Raw genomic sequence first — 24015 nt, forward strand, 5'->3', positions numbered from 1 at the left:
TTTTGAAATGTCCAAGAAGTGTTACATTCTAAACATTCAAAAGTAAAAATATCAACAAATAATGAAAGCAGTTTTGGGAGGAGGTGGGTTGTAGTCAGCGTGCCTCCCAGCAGAGGTCTTCCTCTTTCTGTGCTGTGCCTGGGTTGTTAGATACCATCTAGAAGTAGCTCAGACATGTGGGAGCCACACAGGAAGCACAGTGAGAATGACCGGAAGGGGGCCACTCATGTTCCCAGGAAGAAGTCGGCGCTAAAAGGAGAACCTGGTAACTCCAGAAATGTTTTCCCTGCAGCCAAGGGCAGTACTCTTCCCTCAGCAGCATCCACCTGCAGAGCCCAGGCTGCGTGCCTCTCCCCGTGGTCCCCCGCTCTCTGTTCTTCGCAGGTTAAGGTTGCACAGCACACGGAACTGTCATGCCCTGGAATGCCAGCTACGCAGCGCCCAGGACCCGGTCTGCGCCAGGCTCATTAGAGCTGTATCCCTGGCGTGCAGCCTGATGGCGGATGTAGGTGCTCAACAGAAAACATTGCCTCAGAATAATTTGAAGGTAGATGTATTGAACGTCTAATAGGTACCAAGCATTGTGCTCAATGCCACATAAAAGGGGTTTTCAGAGTTTTCGGATGTCACTAACCAGTAAGATAAAGAAAACTTAACATTGCCTTATATGGAATTTTAAAAATACTCTGCCATATTCATAAAATAAAAACAAAAAAATTTAAGACTATAAAACGAGGAAACACAGAACAGAATACTATTTCCCTTTATGAAAAGCTCCGGGACGGGAGTGGTCCCGGCTCTCATTTGGGGGGGCGTGGCCCCGCCGATTTCCTGGGGAACAGGGTCAGCTGGGGGGACTCAGCTGTGTCCTGGGGCGTGGCCTCCGTGCGCGCGCGTGTGCAGGGCGATGGGCGTGGCCTGCGTGACGGGGCGGGGCGAATGGCACAGTCGGTGGCACCATGGCGAGCGGAGGACCTCGGAGCCGGGCCCCGCGGGCGCTGCACTCGGCGCGGGCGGTGGACGTGGCCTCGGCATCCAGCTTCCAGGACTTCGAGATGCTGCACGTGCACCTGGACCTGCGGGCCGACTTCGGGAGCCGCACGCTGAGCGGCACGGCGGCCCTGGACCTGCGCTGCTTGGCGCCCGCGGGCGCGGCCGAGCTGCGGCTGGACTCACACCCGAGCCTGGAGGTGACCGCGGCGGCGCTGCGGCGGGGGCCGCCCGGCCCGGGGGAGCCGCCCGGCCCCGAGGAGCCCGTGCGCTTCCACACGCAGCCCTTCGCGCGCTACGGCTGCGCGCTGTGCCTGTGCTTCCCGGAGCCCCGGCCCGCGGGGGAGCGCTTCCAAGTGCTGCTCACCTACCGCGTCGGGGCGGGGCCCGCGGTGAGTGTGCAGGTGGCGCCCAGGTGTCCGCACAGTGTCCAGGCGCCCCCAGCGGAGGGGGAGGAGGGGACTCCCACCGCCAGGGCACCGCCGCCCTCCACCCTCCGCGCGCGCTCCTCCTCCAGGCAGGCGCCCTGGTTTCCCTCTTCCGTGCTGGCCACCACTGTCCTGTCCAGCCCTCCGGCCTCTCCTCCCTTCTCTTGCAGTGATTTGTCCAGATTATCCCTCAGACCCTCTCTGTGCCTCCCAGCACGTCGCGTGTCTAGCGTCCTTTTCCGCGAGGCAGGGAACCTTGTCCTAGGCGGCTTTCTGGATACGGAACTCTTCGTAATTTGGAGTTAATGTTGTCCGGTGCTGACTCAGGCCTTCGTGCTGTGTGCCCTTGTCAGGGCCACAGGCGGAACCAACTCTGGACCCGGGTAACTAGTTTCAGTTTCCTTCTGTGAACTTCTGGATTTGCTTAACAAAAGAATTTCAGTAGAAGTAAGAATTGGAATTGGACTGTACAAGGCTTTATAATCAGGTGGTTTGTCTTGATTGACTTCTAAGCCTTAGGTGGGTGGGTGGGATATGGTAAATAAGCTGTGGCGGACACCTGTACGTCGGAAAACCCTCGGTGGAGAGTCCTTAGGCTGTGGTTGCACGTCCTGCGTGAGATGCGTGGGTTCGGGGCTGCACAGCAGGCTGCTTGCCTGCAACGAGTGGATTTATCTGGCTAACAGTTCACCTTTTGCTCTTACAGCTCAAAGGGCAATTCTGTTTGCATCTTTCACCACTTGGGGAATAAAGGAAATTATGAGAGAATTTGTTTTAAAAATGAAAGTCTAAAGCAATGCAAACTGACCTCTAAGGCAAAGGAAAATCCTAGGGCTCCCTGGGGATAACAACGTCTGGAAATGTGTTTGGTTCCTCTGTTATATTCTGGTTCCTGGTTTGGGGTAGGAACTAGATTAGTCAGGATAATGGAAAAATTAAGCCCTCGTTGAATTTGCCTACTGAAAGTGTTGCCTAAAATTAAATATCAAAACTAAGGCACAGTGGCCAAGAGCCATGCTTACAAAGAACTGTCCTTTGCACCAGGAAGGTCTCCATTGGTGGCACTTGTCTTTATTCCTTCCTCTCATTGCCCCCTCCCAGGAGAGCTCTCACCGTAATCCCAGACTTCAGACTCTTTCTATAGTGTATGTACTGCTTCATTCTCTTCTCCGTGTCGTTAAAAGAGAAAGGAACAAACAGGCAGGTGGAGTAAGGAATTACGGTGCAGGGCGATGGCCAGGCCTCGTCCGAGAGAGGTTCAGCGAGCCGTCTGCAGACCTGCCTAACCATGCCTGGTACCTAGTGAGAGCTGTGAGCGCTCGATGTCACGCCTTGAACTATCGTCATTAATCGGATCAGTTCAGACTAACAGAAAAGCTGAGCAGGCAGTGCAGTTTCCGTGTGCCCTCCACACACTTCCCGTCCATGTTTCCGGGTAGAGTGCGCTTGGCGCCGTCTGTGCACCACTGCTGACGCAGCTGTTCTGAACTGTAGCCCGAAGCCCTTTCCGATGTCCGTAGTTTTTACTTAGTGTCGCTTCTGTTCCAGCGTCCCATCCAGACTACCGCAGTGTATTTAGCTCTCACGTCCCCTTAGGCTGCTCTGGGCTGGGACCGGTTCCCAGACTGTCCTTGTCTGCGGGGGACTGACAGTTCTGAGGAGTGCTGGTCAGGGGTGCAGTAGGGTGCCCCTTGTTGTTTTGGGTGACGTTTCTTTCATGACTAGACTGGGGCCGTGGGTTTTGCCTTTTTAAAAAAATAGACTTTATTTTTTAGAGCTGTTGTAGATTCCCAACAAAACGGAGTGGGATTTCACAAAGGTGGGTGCCATGTTCGTCACACACTGAGAATACATAGTGACCACATGGCGAGCGACTGGTGCTGACGCGATCACGTGGCTGAAGTGGCTCTGTCATCGCCACCGTGAGGTTACTCGCCTCTGCTTCTTCCCATTTGTACTGTTCTCTTTGTAAATAGGCTCATTAAACTTTTCACACAAAGAAACCAAAAACTCAAGCAAAGAAAAATATCCCCATGTGATGTCCTCCTGCCTCTTAGATAGGTCCGCAGTGTTCAGAGCCCCTCCTCACAGCTGTCCAGGCAGCCCCCCCACCTGTGTACCTGAAACGCACCTCCTGTTCCCAGGGTCCCAGCCCACACCCGCCAGCGCCTTTCTGTGGCGCCTGAGAATGCTTCTCCCATCCTCCAGCGTGTCCGTCTTTCTCACTTTGGGGGCCCAGCCAGTCGCTCTGCTTCTCCTATGAAACCTTCCTGGAATCCAGTCTTTCTTTGAAATTCTAACGGCACTTGGTGCTGACATATGCTCCATCCTTCCACGAATATACTATCTGTTGTACGTGAACCTATTTTTGCTGGAGGTGAAAATGGAATTTGTCGTGATTGCTCAGATCTGCCCTGGGTTAAGGGGTAGCAGAAAACCCCTGAGACTCATAGCCTGTACCTGTGTTTATCCGGAAAGGAACACTGAGAAAGGAGGACACGTTAGTCACAGGCTCCTGCCAGTGAGCGTCGGCTTTGCTGTGTCTTTTATCACAAGTTCAAATAGAGCTGCTTCCGTTTTCATTTCTTGATGAGAAATGGCCACAGCGAGAAGGACCCAGGAGGAGGACGGGATGACAGGGTCAGAGCCAGGCCTGGAATTCCTCAGGTGACCCATGGGGCTCCGTGAGGAATGGGCCCCTCAGGCTGTCTCTGACGTGTGAGGTGGACGCCACACCTTGGCACGGATTCCAAGGGGGTGAACACTCACCAGGAGAGGTTGTCACAGTCGGAGCCCGAGGGGCTGGCAGAGCGATTGTAAGGATGACCTAAAACTGTCCTGTACCAGCTGACTCCTTGGCTCTGGCTGCACCAGCTCACGTCGGGTCAGTTCTGAAATGGACTCTGCTCTCTTAGGTTTGCTGGCTGGATCCCGAGCAGACAGCGGGAAAGGAGAAGCCCTTTGTCTACACCCAGGGCCAGGCGGTGCTGAACCGGGCCTTCTTCCCTTGCTTCGACACTCCTGCCGTGAAATACACGTATTCGGCCCTGATTGAGGTAAGGGGTGACCGGGGACCTGCCCGTGGGACTGGAAACAGACCTTCACGTCTAGGAGGCCGTGTCTCCTTGGACAGACTATGGCATCCGTCCCGTTGGAGCTCTGAAAATTCCTCCGCCCACAGAAATGTTATCTGCGAAACCCATCAGTTCAGCCCGTTTGGTTTTCGGCGGCGGCCTCCAGCTCACTGCCAGGTCGCAGTTTGCAGCCATCAGCAGGAGGCTTTCTCTGTTGTCAGGTGCCAGATGGCTTCACCGCTGTGATGAGTGCTGACACCTGGGAGAAGAGAGGTCCCAACACATTCTTCTTCCAGATGTCCCAGCCCATCCCCTCCTACCTGGTGGCTCTGGCCATCGGAGATCTGGTTTCGGCAGAAGTTGGGCCCAGGTAGGAGATAAAGATCACGGGCAGGGTCATGGGATTGACGCCCGAGGCTCTGAGGCCTCTGAGCGGTGGTGCCGGCGCCGGTGGTACGTGCGGTCTGGAGGCTCCGTGAGGCTGAAGCCTGACCAGTTCCAATCCTGTGTCTGCAGTGGGGTCGCTGCCATCCTGGGCCGCCTGCAGAGTGACGTTGGGGCTTAGGCAGCAGTTCTAGAAGACTGATCTTTATTAGCGTCTTTAAGCTCTAAATTCCCTTCTAGTATCTCTACTCACTTTTTCATCTTTGCATCATATCTCCCCGTTTTCTCTAGCACTTGGTTCCTGGAAATACATGACCTTCATCTCATTGTTTCCCTCTAGAGAAGCAAGTGACACAGATATGCAGGAAGTTAGGTGGTTAGTTGGAGTACAGCTTTCTCCTGGCTACCGTGTTATCTGTCAGTGTAGCTTCATCCTGACGTGACAGGACCAGAGGTGGGACAGTACAGCTGGACACTGTCCCTACCTCTGTCGCTGGCTCTTTATCTCTGTCCCTGCCTGGGGGAGGTGGGGTCCCTGGCAGGACTAGTTACCAGCCTCGGGCCTCATAGCTGGGTGCTTAGCTCCGCTAGGGTCACGGGTCTTCCCTCCTGGGTCTCAGAGGGGACAATTGATGGGACTCCATTGACATCTGTGTCCCCCCGCACATACTCAGAACAGTACCACAGCCTGGAAGGACAAGCTGCCCTGCTGCCTTCCTGTAGAGGAGGCATTCGGTGACCAAAGGAGTGGCATTTTAGAGAATTGACTCTCGCGAAGTTTCCGTTAGAGAGGCTGTGAACTATTAATGGGAAGTGAGAGAACAGTGTAGTCTAAGCACACTGGGTAATAGTGAGTTTTGACCCCTCTGTAATAAAATGACAACGCAGTACATCCATCCAGGTGACAGAGCCATTTAGCTGCTGATGGCTAATTCCTTCCCCATCAGGTGGACAGTCCTTGCCTCCTGGGTCACGTCTTAGGGTCGGGGGGGTGGGGGTGGGGATCCTACGGTGTGAACTGGGAGGGTGTTCCAGCAAAGGGTGCCCCCAAACCCAGTCGTCCCCACAGGAAACTGCTGGGTATCCCCGTGATTCCTCTATTATAATCTCTTCTATCCGTACACACACTCGATGAGGGACGTATTACTGTCCATTTTGCAGATAAGCAGACAGGCTTCGGTGAAATGGTTTGTGCCGTCCCCTAGCTGGCAGAACTGGAATGCAAATTCAGGTGTAAATTTCTTGTGTAAATTTTGCACTAGCATCTGCTAGTGGTGAGATTCCAGCCGGACTGAGAGCATCCTAGTCTCTTCTGACAGAGGCGCATGTGCTGGCGGTGATGTCACGGGTTCAGGGACTTCGTTCATTGGCTCCCAGGCTGGGGATGGAGGGTCACGAAGTAGTTCCTTGAAGACACTCACTCCTACAGGCTCTTTCTCAGCCTGCGGCCCTGTCACGTGATCTTTGGTGGCTGCGCTCCAAGGGGATGGCCCATCCAGCACCCGGGGTGGAGGGTGGCTTCACGATTTCTCGACCTCCTCTCTTCAGGGAGCCTTCTGTGCCGACTCAGCCGCTGCCGCTCTCTAGAACCTGGGCAGCCCTTACTGTGTCCTGCACCTCATTGCAAACTGCAAACCCCTTGGCCTCAGTCGTTCTGACCCCAGCGCTCTGGTGGCCTTGCTCCCACCGCACCCCTCCGTCTGCCCCTCAGGCTCCCGGGGCCTCCGGCCTGGCCACTGTCCCGGCTGGGTGTGCGGTCGCTAAACTCTCACCAACAGGCCAGCGCCTGTCCTGCTGTCAAGTCCCAGCCCCAGTCCTCCCCTTTCCTTTCTCGCTTCTCACCTGGGGTTGGGAGATGGAGGAAATTATGAAGCTGTGCATACTGCCACCACGCATTTGGGGTTTCTTGGGAAAAGTTGGAATTAAAGTTGAAATAGACATTTGTGTGATTTTCAAGAAAACTATAAGTGTCATCTTCAACTACATGTGTGCGTTCAAAATTGCCTCCCTCTCCTCCCTTCCTCTCCCCCTCTCCCCCTCTCCCCCTCTGTCTACCCCCCAACCTTGGAGCACAGCCCATGTCCTTCCCACTCAGCTAGGTTTCTCACTGGCGCTGTGTGTCACCCATTTCCTGCTTCCACCCCACGAGGCCGACCTGGGCTCTTGTTAGTCAGGTGTGGGGAGCGGCCTCTTGGATCGGTGCTGGTGAGCTGACCTCGCAGCTCCTGTCTGTCTAGCTGCCCACAGTCACCTTCACGTTGCTCCAACATGCGACAGAGGCCCATTTTCTACAGGTGTTTTCAGGCTCCGGCCCCTGCGATGGTCTATGGACACCAGTCCACCTTCTCTGTTCTCTTGTCAGGAGCCGGGTGTGGGCCGAGCCCTGCCTGATCGGTGCTGCCAAGGAGGAGTACGACGGGGTGATAGAAGAATTCCTGGCGACGGGAGAGAAGCTTTTTGGGCCATACGTGTGGGGAAGGTGTGTTCTCCCGGCTGGCCATGCCCTGCCTCCTGTCTGTCCCCTGTCTCCTGGTGTCCTCCTGTCCCCAGCCCCAGAGGGGAAGGGCTCTGCCAGGCCGCATGCACTCTTGCGGGGGAGGGGACCTTGAGGGAAGACTAGGGAAGTGGTGACAGCGGCCTCGTGCTGTAGCTCTCCTGGTCGCTGGAGGCAGCTCCCACCTCGTGTTTCCCTCGAAATCCTCAGACTGTAGTCCCCTCAGAGAGGCAACTCTGCTGGGTCTCTGTGACCCCAAGTTGGCCACTGGTGAGCTCAGGTGCTTGGAGGGAGAATGAGGGCAGAAGGTTTGGAGAGCAAGCCTGGGGAGGGGGAGTCCTGGCGAGTTGCCTGGGGACCCAGGAGCCTGGTGTCATCTCTGCACCTGCCGGCATCACGTCATTTGCAGCCTGTCGGTGGCTGCATCTCAGCATCTGGGAGGAGGCTGAGAAAGAAGGTCCTGGCTGGGAAGGGAGGCGGGTCTGCCCTGGGAGCCCAGGCCTCCCGTGACCTCCCGCTTCCCGGCAGGTATGACCTGCTCTTCATGCCGCCATCCTTCCCGTTTGGAGGAATGGAGAACCCTTGTCTGACCTTTGTCACCCCCTGCCTGCTGGCGGGAGACCGCTCGCTGGCCGATGTCATCATCCATGAGATCTCCCACAGTTGGTTTGGGAACCTGGTCACCAATGCCAACTGGGGCGAATTCTGGCTCAATGAGGGGTTCACCATGTACGCCCAGAGAAGGATCTCCACAGTCCTGTTTGGTGAGCCAGCCCCCGTGTGGTGGCACTGGGGGGTGGGGTGGGTGGCACCGGAGGCGGTGGTGCGTGTGGGGGAGGGTCTCAAAAGGGCGTGGCCTGAATGACCCTCCGGAGCTGAGCCCCCCACCCACACACGCACCTAGGCTGCAGCCGCACTCCTGCTGTTCTCCCGACAGCCGGGCAACCCTGCAGGACAGTGGCCGGTTGTCCCCTGGCAGTGAGGTCGTTACTAGTCAGTCAGATGAGTACAGTCACCACCTATACTCACACCAGCTTTGTACGAGGCCCGGTGGGAAACGCATCCTTTAACAGCTTTGCAGCGGCCCAGTGAACCACGTGTGTGTGTGAGTCCACTGTGACTGAGCACAGACACGTGCCCGAGCCACGCAGCCGGAGAGGGCGGACCCTCCAGCTGGGCCCAGGTGTGCGTTTAAAATACTTGCCCAGTGCTGTCTCATTATTGAAGACCCGCTGTGTATCAGGTGCTTTCAGAAATACATTTATTATTTCTCTGACCAAATTCTATTTTGGTGTTTATGGAAAAGCTCACCAAGAAATATGCATCCATTGTCTCATCGTTCAGAGACAGTCAGTGTGTTGGGAGCTCAGCAGCTCACCAGAGTCAGAACTCACGAGCACAGGGGCAGCTGGTTCAAACCCCTGGACCCCTTCCCACATTTTTAGGGACAGAAGGAGACGTAGACACCTGTAGAAAAATGTTGGGTGATAGGTGCTCTTGTCCCATGGGAGCAGTTCAGATGAAAATAATCTGTTCATAAAAGATGAAATTACTACCACTGAATGTGTTACTCTCAATAAAAATGTGTGGATAGGGAAAGGTCACTGTGAGAGGACCAGTGTGACTCCACGTCTCCCGGTCTGGGAGAGACCCACAGCCTGAGCTGTCCAGGCCCTGGGAGGCCCAGGGAGCTGGGGCGCAGGCCCGTTCTGTCCTGGGGTCCCCAGGAGGGCTGGGCAGTGAGCGCAGGGATTGCTCTTTCTTCTTGTGGCCACCAGGGGGCAGCACGCCTGCCCCAACAAGCCGGCCGGCTTGATGTGCTGACGGGTCTTGGGGCCTCTGGTTCCCTCTGCCCAGGAGCTGCCTACACCTGCTTGGAAGCTGCCACGGGTCGGGCCCTTCTCCGTAAGCACATGGACATCGCCGGTGAGGAGAACCCGCTCAACAGGCTGCGTGTGGTGATTGAGCCAGGTGCGGAGGCCCTGCCTGACACCCCCACCCGACCCTCCGCTGGGGAATGTAGGGAACTGACCTGGGGACAGATGGAGCCCCCAGATGGAGCTCAGCCATCCCGGCTCACGGCACGTGGGCGCTCTGTCCGGTCTGTGCATCCTCGGTGACTTCACGCTGCATTTGTGCAGATTTGCCCGTCACCTTACAGGGCTCTTTGCGTTCCATTCTGTCCTCAAGCCAGACCGTGGGTTTGTAGAGGATTTGACTGAGTACCATTGAGCTGAGTGACTTGTCCAAGCTCACGTGCTTTTGCGTTCTAGCATTTCTCTTTGGTGCCACACGTGACTAATCTCAGCCCTTGTGTGCAGTTGAAGATAACGGTCCTCGGTGGCACTATGAGAATGAATGTCTCGTAGACTCGTGATTCGTTTATTTTAGGCTAGAACCACTCGCTGTTCTGTGAGGGGAGGGGACTGCAGGTGGTGACCAGGGGGCTGGAAAGGCATTGAGCCCTGTGCTCCAGCCTAGGTGTCCATAGAACCCACCTGGGAGCCTGGAAGGCTGTTTTCCGTGTCCTTCCAGATGGGTAACAGCCCTCGGAGGCCTCCCCCAAGGTGGGAGCCAGGGTGGGTCTGGAGTCCAGCCTTCTGTCCTCAGGGAGGCTGGCTCTGACCTCTTCCAGTCACTCGCGGAGCCTGGAGCTCCAGCAGAGCCACTAAGGTGACAGGTCGCACATGCTCAGGTCTGCCGCCCTCTGCCAGGTGTGGACCCTGATGATACCTACAATGAGACGCCCTACGAGAAAGGCTTCTGCTTTGTCTCCTACCTGGCCCACTTGGTGGGTGACCTGGACCAGTTTGACAAGTTCCTCAAGGTACCGTCCACTCCACGGTTGGGGAGAAGAAAGACGCGCTCAGTGTGGCTGGGCCAGAGCATGCGGGCAGAGGCGGGCGGAGGGTGGAGGCCCGAAGGACGCTGTCCTCCCTCGGGAGCCAGAGCAGCTGCGGTGACGTCCCCCCTCACAGGCCTACGTCGATGAGTTTAAGTTCCAGAGCATCTTAGCCGAGGACCTTCTGGACTTCTACCTGGAGTATTTCCCGGAGCTGAAGGCACGGCGTGTGGACGCCATTCCAGGTGAGCAGAGGGGCCGGCCCACAGGCTTGCGGGAGGTCGTGGACAATCTCCTCTCGTCTACACCTGGGCAGACGGGGGTGGGGGACGCCGGGTCAGAGTCACCTGGCAGGTGCTCTGGGGGTCGGCCCAGGCCGCAGAGTGGTGTCTCTCCCTCCTCTTGCCTCCTCTTCTCCTGTGTGTTTCCTTACCGCTCCTCGTTTTCCTCGCCCCTGGGCCACGTGGTCAGACCCTTGGCTTGGCCCAGAGCTGCCCACGCGAAGCTCACCGAGCCAGGAGCTCGGGATTGCCTGGGGTGGCCTTCTGAGTGGGGCGGGTCCGAGTGCCACCTGAGGCCCGATGCCTAAGCATGGAGGCACCCCTCACAGATGACGCAGCCGTCAGATACCCCCGTGTGCTGTGAACTTAGAGGCACCTCGCGGGTTGGCAGAGGAGGCAGCCTCCTCTGACAGCTGGATTGCCCTGGCTGGCAGAGCACCCACTCTGGTCAGAGGCCCACCTGTGAAGGCCATGAGCCTCTGTAGCTAATAATTAATAATTACTGAGTGGTTGCTATGCAGCTGGCAGCGTGCTGAGCTCCTGATGTGTATTTGTTTGTTTAATCCTCACTGCTGCCAATGAGGGCAGGGCCTCTCCCCATCATATGTAAAACGAGGTGCAGAGAGGGGAGCTGACATGTCAGGGCCTCTGGCTCGACGGCTGAGCTGGGATCGACCCCAGGGGCCTGGCCCAGAGCACCAGCCATGGACGTCAGGGAGACGTGCAGGGTACCCGTCCGCTTGGTTCGGTCAGCAAACCACACTTTCACAGTAGAAAAGGGGCAGTTCCGTCTGTGGCAGTGTCTGGGCATGAGGTGACGGGAGCGGTGCTGTGAGCAGCCAGAGCTGGGTGCAAAGGCAGGCGGCCTGAGGCCTGGGGAGTCACGTGGTCGAGTTGCCCGGGAGGCTGCACAGGGTCTGACAGTATCTTCTCTCCAGGCTTCGAGTTTGATCGTTGGCTGAACACCCCTGGCTGGCCGCCCTACCTCCCTGACCTGTCCCCTGGGGACTCCCTCATGAAACCTGCCGAAGAGCTGGCCCAGCTGTGGGCGACAGAGGAGCTGGACAAAAAGGCCATTGAGGCTGTGTCCATCTCTACCTGGAAGACCTACCAGCTGGTTTACTTCCTAGATAAAATCCTGCAGAAATCCCCTCTGCCCCCCGGTAAGAACAAGTAGGTTATGTCTTCGCCCTAGTAAATCACGGCCCCTTGTTCAGGGCTCTCTGTCGGGCCAGAGGGAGACTCAGGAAAGTTGTGATACTTGCTCCCGGGTGACTGCCAGGTGTCAGAGGAGGGCAGCAGGGGGACGCAGTGCTTGTCGGGCAGTGTGTCAACAGAAGGATACAGGTCACACGCGCGAGAGCCCCGGGGCCCGGAGTAGGGAGCCATTGTCGTGCATCCAGGCTCTGCTGGTCATCCGTCTAAGCTCTCGCCTGTGTTACGTCCCAGTCCTGGTGACCCTGGAGTAGGGGCTGTGATTATGTGGCCCCGGCGGCCGAGGCCTCCATGTGCTCTGCCTGTTTGCTGCTCTGCCAGAAGTGGCTCCACTGGGGGTGTCCCGTGAAAGCTGAGATGACGTAGGCTGGAGCAAAGTGGGGCCAGGCCATCAGGGATACATGTGCTATAATCCAGGAGTGAAACAGGGTGATCGCCCACAGTCTGTGATACTGTGGGGACATTTGGTGGAAGAGACTCAGAAATTAAGGCAACTGTGAGAAGAGGACGTTCTTCCAATTTTGGAGCATTGAGCGGGCGGGGTGAGGAGTGAGGTGGGCAGTTGGGACCCCCCCGAAGCCACTCCCAGTGCCTGAGGGCCGTCATACGTCTTAGGCCGGGACCCAAGGCTCTGCTGCTGAAGTCATGGCTAACCCTGCCTGCACTCGGCCTGCTGGGGGGTCACTCGGGTCGGTACCTCGGTGTCTAATCACACGCTGTGCACCTGGAGCTACCGTAACACTGTCAACTGTGACCGAAAAAGTAAAACGATACAAAAGATACCCCGTTTCTCTTTCCCAGGGAACGTGAAGAAACTGGGAGACACGTACCCGACAATCTCCCAGGCACGCAACGCGGAGCTGCGGCTGCGATGGGGCCAGATCGTCCTGAAGAACGACCACCAGGAGGAGTTCTGGAAAGTGAGGGACTTCCTGCAGAGTCAGGTGGGTGCCCGCGTGCGCCCGGTGGGCCTGTGGGCGAGGGGAGCCTGCCCGCGCGGGTGAGGCCTGATGCAGAGCCGGGGGAGCGAGTCTTGGCAGGGAGGCCAGAGGTCAAGGGGATGAGTGACCGTGAGGCTGTAGGTTCCCACTCCCCGGGGAGCCTGTGACTTGGGCAGGTTCCTGCGCCAGCTGCGTGTCGTCACCCGGCAGATCCGCCCTGCGGGGAAGCATTGGGGCAACTCGGATGCTGGTGCTCAGAGCCCCTGAGCCCTCGGGAGGCTGCTCAGCGCCTGGGCTTCCGGGACTGGCCAAGTGGCTGACGGCAGCATGCCCATTGTGCGTGCGGGTTGCCTTCTGTTGCCAGTGTCAGGCCTCAATGCTCCTCAGCTCCGTGCGCTGAGCCTGGCGTCTGCCGTCCGCTGGCTGCCGACCACTGGCAGCTCCCGAGAGTCTGGGTCCCGCTTGTTTTGCTGAGTGTAGCTGTCCCATGCTGTCCTGTGTCGGGGGCACCGATGTCGCCCTGCCTGGATCCTGGGCCCCGAGGCCATGCCAGAGCGAGGGCGCTCTTGTCTGGGAAGCCCTTGTCCCAGCCCCGGGGCACCTGACAGGACTGCTGGGACCCGCCCTGGGGCAGGGGCTAGACAGACCCGGGGCCGGGCTGTGGCGGCCACGCGCATGTGTTTCTTGCAGGGAAAGCAGAAGTATACGCTCCCGCTATACCATGCGATGATGGGTGGCAGCGAGGTGGCCCGGACCCTTGCCAAGGAGACCTTCGCGGCCACTGCCCCCCAGCTGCACAGCAATGTCGTCCACTACGTGCAGCAGGTCTTGGCGCCGAAGGGCACCTAGGGGCACCTGGGGGCACCTAGGGGCACCTGGGGGCACCTGGGGGCACCTGGAGGCACCTGGGCCGTGGTGGCCCTGCCTCTTCCCACGGACCGCAGCTTTCAGAATCATTGTCCCCAGTTCCCATTTCCCAGGCACGGCCCTGAGTTTATGTCCCTCGGGACAGTCTTCTCCGGGCTTGACATCTGTGACTCATGGGGATGTCACTGGACCTGAGTCCTGAGACCAGAGACCACCCCCTGGCTCAGTGCAGACCCTGGCTCACATGGGCCCCCTGCCCCCTGAGCGTCGGCCTGGAACAGAGAGCCTTCTGTTTTTGCTGGTTCCTGTGTCGTAGGCAAAGGGCTGCATTCTGGATGTTCTTTTTTTCCAGTTTAACCTTTATTTTAATAAATATTTTTGAGTGAAAAGTGTTTAAGTTGGAGTTGTAGATTGAGTGACTATGAAATTCCTTTTCTCAGGTGTCCCCTTTATGTGCAGGTGTCTGAGACACTCACTGGGGGAGACCTCATCCTTGGGTAGCTCCCAGGCTGTAGGAGATGGGGGCACCACAATGCATGTGAGAAGCACAGCAGCATGGCTGTAGTGCAGCTGTTCAGGAAAAACATGCAAACGAATGGCAGCCCAGCCCTCCCTCTGGCAGGTACGCCCCACCTACAGTGTCACTTCGTCCTCCCTCCCCCCTGCGGCGTCCTCCCCGTCCTCCCCCCCCCCCCTGCGGCGTCCTCCCCGTCCTCTCTCCCACCTGCACCACCCGCCGCGTCCTCCCCTCCACTCTGGGCCTCGCAGGCCTTGTGGGCTCGCCTGCCTCCCAGCCTGGATAACTTCCTGTTGTGATGCTGTACTAGTCAGAGCCGGTCTGACTTCTGGTTTCCTCGTTTGCAGTGGTACCTACGCAGTCAGCAGCTTAGGTTTGGATTATGGGATAAGGGAAGGTTGCAGGGAAATACTTGGATACTTGTAAGTTGCCTTTCTGAAGTACAGGCCCCCGAGCCAGTCTGTGGCTCTCCCTTGGCTTGGGGTGCTCGTGCAGGTCTCCCCGCCCTGCACAGAGCCCAGCACTTACTTATGAGTAGACTTGTTCTCAGCGAAATCAAGCTGCGGCTGGCAGGCTGCGAGTGCGTCTTTCCCCACGGAGAGGGGACTGTGGGTCTCAAGAGAGGGTCTTGGGGCCCAGGATTGTACGGGCTGTCGGCCACAAGCCTTTCCAGGGCTGTCCCTAGCAGGATGTCCCAGGCAAGGATGATTTTACGGCCATCCAGACGCCTCCCTGCTCCCCACTTGCGGTCCAGCTTAGCGGCTCTGAGACCAGTGGCCTCTCCTTGTTGGCACAAGAACCTACAGCATGAAGGAGCCCCTAATAACGGTCACTCTGGGGCTTTCCTGTGACAACCCCTGTGACCCGTGGATTTTCCGCGTCCTCACCAACTTGTTCACCTGCCCCCTCGTTCACCTTGGTGGCCACCCAACCGTTCTGCTGGCCGTCGCTGTCCTTTCTGAGGGCTGGGACGCATGCCCGTGTGTGAGAAGAGGCTTTGCCCTGCCATGGGGAGGGCACTGCCCAGCCTCCACTGCACAGCCCCCTGACCACCCCACCCTCCAAGGCACTGAGCTCAAAGCTCAGGCTTTTGCAGCACCTGCCAGAGCACCGGCCACTGGTGACAGGACCACTTGGGGGGTGAGTGAGCCTCCAGCCTGAGGAACCCGTCAGCTCAGACCCACGTCTCCCATGAGGGCAAGGGGGCCGCTGTCCTTCCTCTCGGCCTCTCTGGTCCTCCGGCCCCACCCTCGGCAGCCTTACCCTGCTGCACTCGGGGCCTGAGCCTGTGAGCAGCCCTGGGCTGGGAGCCGGTTCTCCCACATTCCAGGCGGAGTGACTGGGCAGAGGGTGTGCCTGCCTCAGGCTCCTTGGGGGAGGCCCCTGGGGGGCTGGGGAAAATCCTGGGAGCCCTCCTGCCCCCCAATAGAGGGGCCCTGGGCCTTAGCCGTCCCCTGGGTCCCTGCAGTTTGAGAGACAAGGAGGGTGAGAAGCAGGTTCACCAGGCTGCACTGAGTCCTCGGGCTGCGGGGTTAAGGGGAGGGCAGCCCTGAGGGCAAGTGCCCTGTTCTCTGAGTAAGCCCTTCACCCCTGAGCTGGGCAGTGAACCCCCGGGACAGCGATACTCAGAGCCCACGTCATAGAGAAGGAGCCAGGTCTGAAGGAGATCTTTGCGATCATAAGGTCCAAACAACCTTATGCTTGTTTTTACAGATGGGGAAACTGAGGCACAGAATCCCGTAGCTGGGGAAACAGCGGAAAGCCAGGCTCCCGCCTCCGTCCTGCCACCCCGTGCTGCCCCCACTCAGGGCCTCAGTGGGGTTTGTAGGACGCGGTCCCTCGAGAGCAGCCCACATGAGGGCCTCACACTGCCCTGGGGACAGCATGGCCGGCCGTGGAGCTGCTCGGAGGCCCCTGAAGCCGGGGACACGTGACATAGAGCAGCGGCACCAGTCGGTGGGCTTGAATCTAGGCCCTGCCACTTAACGTGCCCCATGCAGCCTGGGCTCCGTGTATGAAAAGGGGACGACCTTCCCTGCCTTACAGGGTTGTGTGAGGATGAAAGGGGACTGTGCTGAAAGTGCCTGTGAAAACGGGAAATCACATGAAGCGGCCCCTTTTCTTGTTTGAGTGACAAGGGTAGTCAGGCTCTGACCACTAGGGGGTGGCAGACGGTGCTAGTGACGGGCCGGGAGAGGAGATGAGGTGGGAGACCAGACAGAGGCATCCACAGAGCCCTGCAGGAGGCCCCGGAGAGGCATGAGCAGGCAGGGCCAGGTCTCCACACGCGGCTGCAGCAGCGCTGATGCTTGGTGGGGGCCGAGCAGGACGAGAGGGCCAAGGCCTTGGCAGCAAAGCAGGTGCCAGTGAGCAGGCCTCAGTCTGGGGACACGGGCCCTGGGCGAGGCTGGCAGGCCTGTCCCCACCCAACAGCCCATGGACTCTGCCTGGGGAGCCTTTCAGCCTGAGTTCTGGGGTGTGGGGCCCCGAAGGTCTCCGGGCCTTCTCTCCCTACTGGGCCCTTTGTCCTCAGATCTCCGGACGCTTGGGGCTAGCAGCCTCTGCGACCCAGGTCTCCCCCCCCCCCCCCCCCCCCCCCCCCCGCCAGCCGCTCCCTGCCTCCCAGGCTTGCCCCCCACCCTCTGGAGGAATTTCCTGAGCCTGAGGGTGGCCGAAAGTACAGCGCTCTCCTCGCAGCGAGCCGCCCACCACCCGCCCAGGCCTGTGCCCTGTGCCCAACCCCAGAGGGTGCGGGATGACCGTCTGACAATCATTAAACCAGCCGGGCTTGATTTCCCAGCACGCCAGCGAGGACCTGGGCCAAGTGGCACAAAATATGCAAATCACCTGGGGCCAGGCGCCCAGTCTAAAGGCCAGGAAATCCCCTGGGTCCAATGAGCCACCAGCTCAGGTTACCGGCGGGCGGGCGGTGTAAAGGCCTGGCGGGGAGGGGCTCCACGCGGCTATTTAGGCAGGCAGGCGTGGAGCCGCCGCGCTACCTGGCCAGCCACCTGGATCTCCCGCCTGCCTGCCGGCCCTTGCCCGCCTGCCTGCCACTTCGGTAGGTCCCCACCTGTCATATTCCCCAGCCTGGGCCTGGGGACAAAGGGGCTTTGCAGTCCTGACCTGCCCCCTGCGTCTCTGCAGTGTGGAGTCCCCAGCAGGAGGGGCGGTGACAGGGCGGACCTGAGAGTCCGAGAGCAGAGGGACCATCCCTGGGAGGAGCGGGTGGACATGACGGCCCAGCCCACACCAGGGCCCGGCCTGAGGTGGGGGCCCAGCAGGGAGCCTGTGCCCCCAGCAGCTCTGAGGTCTTGGCTCTTGTGGAAGATGGGGTGTCTGGAGAGATGGGGACCTTCGTGTCCCCAGGCTTGGCTGGAACAGTCACTGGGGACGCGCAGCCCGTCCCTCACCAGCCTATGTCTCCCCAGGCAGCCTCATGGCCGCCACCTGTGAGATCAGCAACGTCTTTAGCAACTACTTCAGTGCCATGTACAGCCCTGAGGATCCCTCTCTGGCCTCTGCTCCCCCCGCTGCCACCTTCGGGGCCGATGACCTGGGGCGGTCCCTGAGCAGCCCCCACATGCCGCTGGAGGGCGCAGGTGCGTCTGGTGGGGGTGGGGGTGCGGGTAGGGGTGGGGGGCAGAAGGCCCCCTAGGAGCCTGTTAGGTGTACTAGGTGGACGGGTCAGGCAGGGAGTCGGGGGCCGGGGCCGGGGCACTGGGAAGAGGCTGAGCCGCGGGTAAGGCAGGTGAACGCCGCCCGGGAGGGCTCTTGAGCACAGAGCTGGGCCGGGAAGGCTGAGCTGCCGCTGTGCTGGTCCCTTGCAGAAAAGGCCAGCTGGTTGGGCGAGCAGCCCCAGTGCTGGTCAAAGGCCCAGGTGCTGGACTGGATCAGCTACCAGGTGGAGAAGAACAAGTTCGACGCGAGCACCATCGACTTCTCGCGCTGCGACATGGATGGGGCCACGCTCTGCAGCTGCACCCCCGAGGAGCTGCGTCTGGTCTTTGGGCCTCTGGGGGACCAGCTCTACTCGCAGCTGTGGGACCACTGTGAGTCCAGGCCCTGGGCCCCCGGGGTCACCCGCTCAGTTAGGGAGGCTGGTGCAGGGCTTGGCCCCGTGTCCTGAGCCCAGGTCAGCAAGGCTGTGGGAGGGACCAGCCAGCGAGAGCCCCTGAGGGTGAGCCTGGTGGGAGGGCCGCCAGCCTGGGCGCTGACCCCTCCCTCCATCCTCATCAGCTTCCAGCTTTCCTGATGAACTCAGCTGGATCATTGACCTCCTAGAGAAGGACAGCATGTACTTCCAGGAGACCCTGGGGGACCCAGGCCCCTCTGGTGAGAACCGCCTCCCCCACTGGCTTTGTCTCCCCAGCTAGGAAGGTCAGCAGGTCGTCACACCTCTGGTGGCCTCAGCTGTCCGTGCGCGGTCCTCTGAGCCCCGTCTGAACCCTCACATCCTCTTCCCAGACCACGGAAGCCCCTTCGGCCAGGAGATGTTGGACGACAGCCAGCAGGCCAGCCCCTGCCGCCCCGGCAGCTACAGTACAGGGGCCCTGTCCCCCGGCAGCTCCGACGTCTCCATCACAGGTGAGGGGCTTCGCCTGAGACGCAGCCTTCCTTCCCCCAAATGTCCCTGAGACCCTGGGGCCCAGGCCTGGAACCCGTGCCCAGCAGATGGTACAGGCTGCGGGGGGACTCACTCAGCCCACCTCCCCTAGGGACGGGCGCCTCTCAGAGCTCCCACCCCTCAGACTCCGGTGGCAGTGACGTGGACCTCGACCCAACGGACAGCAAGCTCTTCTCCAGGGGTGAGTGGAGGCCGTCCCAGTGGGCGGTGCCGGGGCCAGCCCTTCCCCCGGCCCCACGCTCCTGACCTTCCGCTCCCTCCATAGACGGCTTTCCGGACTACAAGAAGGGGGACCCCAAGCACGGGAAGCGGAAACGGGGCCGGCCCCGGAAGCTGACCAGAGAGTCCCGGGAGAGTCTGGAGAGCAAGAGGAGCAAACACGGTGAGCCCTGGCCCCTGCACCCACTCCCTTCCTATGGCCACGCACAGGCCAAGGCTGTGTGGCATTGGCCACCAACCAGCTGCAGAGCCTGGCATGGGAGTGCCGGAAAGGCGGGGACACTGAGCTGCTGGAGGACGTCCCCTCTGCGTTTGCCCCCATCCTGCCTGCTGGAGGGGTGCCCTGGGTGGTGTGAGGATGCAGCTGCTGGGAGTGGGGAGGGCTCCGACCGAGGATGGGGCCTGGTTGCTGGACCCGCAGCCCACAGACGGCTTCTGTGCCGTCGGCTGGTGGCCCCGGGAGCTCGCCCCGAGGCGCCTCCCCCACACACAGTCCCCTCGCTTGCAAGCACGCTGGGCCTGGCTGTTTCCTTCCTGTCACCAGGGGCTTATTGCTCCCAGGAAGCCGTCCCCTCGTCCCCCAGGCTGGAGCCGGTCTGGGGTCCCATACTTGCCGAGCCGGTGAGCTGTTGGTGTGCTTGCTATTTAACTGTGGCCATAGCACAGCGTGTCCCAGGCACTGTCACGTCCCAACCAGGCTTCGGTCAGTCTTGGAGCAGGAGCACGTCTGTGCTGGGTGAGAGCCGGGCCTCCCGGACTCCCCGTCGGGACAGCACCCGGCATTCGTGGGCGTGTGCTGGCACGTGGCCAGGCCACTGCTGACACCTGTGGTCTTGCAGCCCCCAGGGGCACCCACCTGTGGGAGTTCATCCGAGACATTCTCATCCACCCGGAGCTCAACGAGGGCCTCATGAAGTGGGAGGACCGGCGAGAAGGCGTGTTCAAGTTCCTGCGCTCCGAGGCCGTGGCCCAGCTGTGGGGCCAGAAGAAGAAGAACAGCAGCATGACCTACGAGAAGCTGAGCAGGGCCATGAGGTGAGCGGCCCGCCCGCGTCCCAGCGGGAGCCAGGGACAGCTGTCCGCGCTCCCACCTGTGCGTCCTGCAGCGTGAGCACCACAGCAGGTCTGCCCGTTGCGTGGAGCGTGTGGTGGCACGGAGGGAGCCGAGGCTGGCACAGAGCAGCACAGGGAAGTGTGACAGCATCTCTGCGTGACCCACGGGGCACGCCGTGCAGAGAGCGTTTGTTGGCCAGGCCCATGCCGCCCCCTCCCGAGGCAATCAGGTTGCTTGTCTCTGGACCTCAGTTCCCCCCAGATCACCACTAAGCCCTGAAATCGAGCAGTTTCATGACAAGCCCAGGGCAGACGGTGCCCCAGTCACAGGTTAGGCCTGAGCGCTGCCTCCTTGCAGGTGGGACGAGAGGAGTTTCAGAAAGCGGGTCAGGCTCAGGTTGGTGGGGACAGGCCACCTGCGGACGGGTCGTGGGGCCGGGAGGGGACATGGGCGGCGGCTGGACGCCAGTGACCGCCCGTGTTGGTGCAGGTATTACTACAAGCGGGAGATCCTGGAGCGGGTGGACGGCCGGAGGCTCGTCTACAAGTTTGGCAAGAACTCCAGCGGCTGGAAGGAGGAGGAGGTTGCGGGGGGTCGGAACTGAGGGTCCCAGTGGACCCGGGAAAGTGCATGGACTTGAGACCAGCAGCCCCTCCGGGACGACGGCCGGCGAGCTCCCGCGGTGCTGCGGGGGAGGCTGAGGCTCCCGCTGTCCCCGGCCGGCTGCTCGTGGAGTTACAAGCCCAGGGTTTGAAGTGACTTTTCCGCCAATGGTGCCGTGCGCGTCGCTCCCTTACCGGTGCCTCCCAAGGCCCCTCCAGACGTGGCTGCGGACACCGCCGTCCTCCTGTAGGCGCCTGGTTGGAGGCGAGGAGGCCTGAGGCCCAGGGTGCTGTGAGCGAGGAGACAGGACACCCTGCACCTTCTTTCCAGACTGGCTTGGACCCGCGGGCGGGGGTCAGGGTGCTCCCTAATTTATGTGTTATAAATACGTCAGATGTACATAGAAATCTATTTTTTCTAAGACAGCCCCCTCCCCACTCCTCTCCCTCCGAGTGCTGGTGGCCACACTGACCATTATCGGCTGGGCCCGCGAGGAGTGGGGGTGCCGGGACCCTCAGCCAGGGCCCCGGCTCCTTTCTTCTGACTGGAGGCACAGACCTCCAATAAAGTGCCCTCCGGGCTTTTTGTAACCTTCGTCTTAGCGGCCTGTGCACTGAAATGTGGGCAGCGGATTGGCTAAGGTCACGGGGCTGGGAGGCGGACCGAGCAGGGTTGGCCGGCCGGAGGGGAGGCTGAGGCCGGCTGCAGGGCAGGGTTCCTGGAGCCACGGCCTGGCTTTGTGCTGTGCTGTGCGGGCCAGGAGGACGTGAAGCTGTTGACGACCGCGGAGGCTTCCAGGGCCTGAGCTCAGCCGAGTCCCGACGGTGTGTGGTGACCTTGGCCACGCCGGCCCCTGTGGCTGCTTCCATGCTGCAAGGTGGCATTTGGACCTAAAGGTCTTTCAGAACCTAGAATTGCATGTCCGGCCTCGTGGACGAGATGCTTCTGCATTCCAGCCAAAGTGGCTCTACGCTGACTGTAACCCGAATCCCAGCTCTTGTCATCTGACAAGAAATCAGTTGTGACCTATGGAGGGAGAAAACAAGGCAAACAGAGATGAGCCTCCATGAGAAAGGGCAGGGAGGGACTGGCCGTCGGCAGCCTAGTCTGTGCCCGGCGCTCGGCCCCACGCGTCGCTCCCAGGGTGAGACAAGGGGGTCTGTCGTGCCCATTTTACAGATGCAGAAGGTGGGGTTCCACAGGCCAGTGACCGAGCCAAGGCCACTCAGGCTGTGTCTCGGTGCACCTGCCCCGGGGCTGGGGGCTGATGGCTTAATCCTCAGCAGGCCTGGGACTGTCACTCATCTGGAGCCTGTGAGAGGACATTTCTATGTGGGGTCTGCATGTAGGGTTCCTTATGAAGAATGGCTTACAGGGAAAGGTCCTTAAGTTTGAGCCCATCGAAACCCCGCTATATTTATAAGTTTAAAATGCTGGTTAGTGGTCTTAGAAATACGAGATTATTCACCAAAGGAGTGTGGGTTGGGATGGGCTCTTGGAAAACCATGTGCGTGGGAGTGGGGTTTGCTCTGGAGAAACGGGCAGTCAGAGGGCCGTGGGGAAGTTGGCTGGTGAGACCCTGGAAGCTCCTGGAACCATCTGGAAGGAGCTTGCCTCTGACATGTGAGCAGGTGGCCTCAGAGGTGACGGGTGACGTCACAGGCTTCTCCCCAGACAGACCTGGGGGCTGGCCCGCCAGGCACGTCCCCTCTGAGGCCCCTTCAGCAGCTTAGCCTAATAGTACCGTTTCTTGAGAATTCGCATGTGTTGGTGCCGTGTTGGTTTCTGCACCCACATTATTTCTGGGGCTTCTAGAGCAAGGTTTCACTGGTTGCAGAGTGAAGATTGGGCCTCGGACACCCAGGGCACAGCTGCTCCACCCGCCTCCCTCTTAGGGGGGCAGTGACACCCACACTGGAGGTGTTGGCGGGAAGTGGGGCCCAGCCCCTTCATCCTCTGCCAAAGGGAGGTGCCGCCAAGTGCCACCCTCTGACCTTCGTCCTGTTTCGGTTTACGAGGTGCTTCCCTCACCCCATTATCTCATGTGGCCGTACCACAGCCCATGTCCCTGATGGAGCTGGTGGCTGGTCCAAGGTCACCAGCCAGGTGAGGAGGGCACCAGAGCCCAGGACTCCCGCCTCCAGGTGGGAGCCCAGGTGACCGCTCTGTGAGGAGTCTGGGGGCACCTGGGCAGTGCTGGGGGCAGGAGGGGTCCTCTGCTCCCCCCAGAGATGTGTTTCTTACTCAAGTTTTCCCCCAGGGCCCTGCAGAGCCAGGAAGAGTCCTGGGCTGGCCCTTCTCGCCCTCCCAGGCACCCTCTCTGTTGGTGTCAGCCCCCCTTACTCCCGACTCTCACCAGCGGGGCCCCTGCAGGCTCCCACCTAGCGTCCCCGGGGGCCTCCGCCTGGGCGTGGCCCAGAGCTGCTGGTCACCTCTTATCTGCTTCCATGGGATTGGGTGTGCTGCTGGGCAGGTCAGAGGGAGGTCACCCCTCCCGAGTTTGGGTGTGCCTGCCTGCCGGCCTTCCCGGATTCTCCCACAGCCCACCCCCACCCACTTCAGGGGACACCTAGCTTCACCTGCCCTCCTGGGCGAGGTGGGTGGACTGACTACTTGTATTGAGGGTTTATTTCGATTTGCCCTTTTTTTCCAGTTACTTGTTTCCACAGCTCTCCCTCCCTGAGCGGGTTGTCAGAGTCTCTGGGCAGCGACGGGGTTACTCATCCCAGCCCCTGACACAGCGCCTGGCACAGAAAAGGTGCTCGATAAATATTTGTTAAACGGCCCTGTGACTCTCCCTGCCCCGGCCACCACCTCCCCCTCAGCATACACTTGCATACATGCTGTCACACGGTCACACGCACCCCTCAGTCACACAAACCCAGTGTCACACCAGTCACACACACGCACATACATACATGCAGTCACACACACGCAGTCACACAAACAAGTTACATACACACACAGAAACACACACACACACAGCCTCCCCACCGTGGGCTGCCCCCCCAGGCTCACGTGGCCTCAATCTCTATCTATACTGCCCATCTCCTCCCTGGGGACCCACCGACCCCTCCTTGAAGCACTTCCTGGCCCTCCTGGGCCCTTCTCCCACAGGTGGGCAGGCCTTGCCTCCCGGCAGGGCCCTAGTGCAGAGCCTGGGCTGCTGTGAAGTTGTAAAAGGTTCCAGAGCACAAACCAAGCCCGGGGCTCCTCCAGGCTCGGTCCTCTGGACGAGGGCACAGGTTGCCCACCTGAGCAGCCAACCCTGCTGCCTGCAGCCCCCGGGCCTTTCAGAGCCGACCCCCCCACACCCACACACCTTCTCCTGCAGGTGTGTCCTCAGCAGTCACCAAAACAGGAATAAGTTGCCAACTTTTTGAAATCAGGACAATTCTCAGAGAATAACTTGGAGGTGTGGCTTCTCTTCAGAAATCAGAAAATCTGGCAGAGCTGGTGAGTCTGGAGCCCAGCCAGTG

General features: G+C 59.9%; 2 protein-coding genes across 5 annotated transcripts; both read left to right on the forward strand.

The window, feature by feature from the left end:
* The first annotated feature begins 920 nt into the window (after positions 1-920).
* RNPEP (arginyl aminopeptidase) lies at positions 921-13913 on the forward strand. Of its 3 annotated transcripts, XM_074317122.1 has the most exons (12): positions 921-1382; positions 4334-4474; positions 4714-4862; positions 7239-7355; positions 7899-8134; positions 9228-9341; positions 10085-10197; positions 10349-10457; positions 11432-11656; positions 12510-12652; positions 13340-13504; positions 13535-13913. In XM_074317122.1, exons 1-11 carry the CDS (start codon positions 960-962, stop codon positions 13496-13498), a joined length of 1929 nt encoding a protein of 642 aa, XP_074173223.1. In that variant the 5' UTR covers positions 921-959; the 3' UTR covers positions 13499-13504; positions 13535-13913. The 3 variants fall into 3 exon arrangements, with proteins under 3 accessions (XP_074173223.1, XP_019606464.1, XP_074173224.1); XM_019750905.2 differs by having other exon boundaries at positions 922-1382; positions 13340-13913; XM_074317123.1 differs by lacking the exon at positions 921-1382 and adding an exon at positions 1688-1801 and having other exon boundaries at positions 13340-13913.
* Positions 13914-13921: 8 nt separating this feature from the next.
* Positions 13922-21570, forward strand: ELF3 (E74 like ETS transcription factor 3). Of its 2 annotated transcripts, none has more exons than XM_074317124.1 (9): positions 13922-14138; positions 17465-17635; positions 17864-18085; positions 18273-18368; positions 18501-18620; positions 18752-18841; positions 18926-19042; positions 19719-19914; positions 20423-21570. In XM_074317124.1, the coding sequence occupies exons 1-9, from the start codon at positions 14072-14074 to the stop codon at positions 20535-20537; spliced, it is 1194 nt and encodes a 397-aa protein (XP_074173225.1). In that variant the 5' UTR covers positions 13922-14071; the 3' UTR covers positions 20538-21570. The 2 variants fall into 2 exon arrangements, with proteins under 2 accessions (XP_074173225.1, XP_019606465.1); XM_019750906.2 differs by lacking the exon at positions 13922-14138 and adding an exon at positions 16641-17094.
* Positions 21571-24015: the final 2445 nt, after the last annotated feature.

Source organism: Rhinolophus sinicus, linkage group LG12 (assembly GCF_036562045.2).
Source record: "Rhinolophus sinicus isolate RSC01 linkage group LG12, ASM3656204v1, whole genome shotgun sequence".
In the NCBI taxonomy this organism is placed as follows: Eukaryota; Metazoa; Chordata; class Mammalia; order Chiroptera; family Rhinolophidae; genus Rhinolophus; species Rhinolophus sinicus.

Coding starts and splice junctions, on each gene's coding strand:
- ELF3 (XM_074317124.1), top strand. CDS start 14,072: ATGGCTGTAGTGCAGCTGTTCAGGAAAAACATGCAAACGAATGGCAGC. Junction 14,139..17,464: donor CCCAGCCCTCCCTCTGGCAG/GTACGCCCCACC, acceptor ATGTCTCCCCAG/GCAGCCTCATGGCCGCCACC. Junction 18,621..18,751: donor CTCCGACGTCTCCATCACAG/GTGAGGGGCTTC, acceptor CACCTCCCCTAG/GGACGGGCGCCTCTCAGAGC.
- RNPEP (XM_074317122.1), top strand. CDS start 960: ATGGCGAGCGGAGGACCTCGGAGCCGGGCCCCGCGGGCGCTGCACTCG. Junction 8,135..9,227: donor GATCTCCACAGTCCTGTTTG/GTGAGCCAGCCC, acceptor CCCTCTGCCCAG/GAGCTGCCTACACCTGCTTG. Junction 9,342..10,084: donor GCGTGTGGTGATTGAGCCAG/GTGCGGAGGCCC, acceptor GCCCTCTGCCAG/GTGTGGACCCTGATGATACC.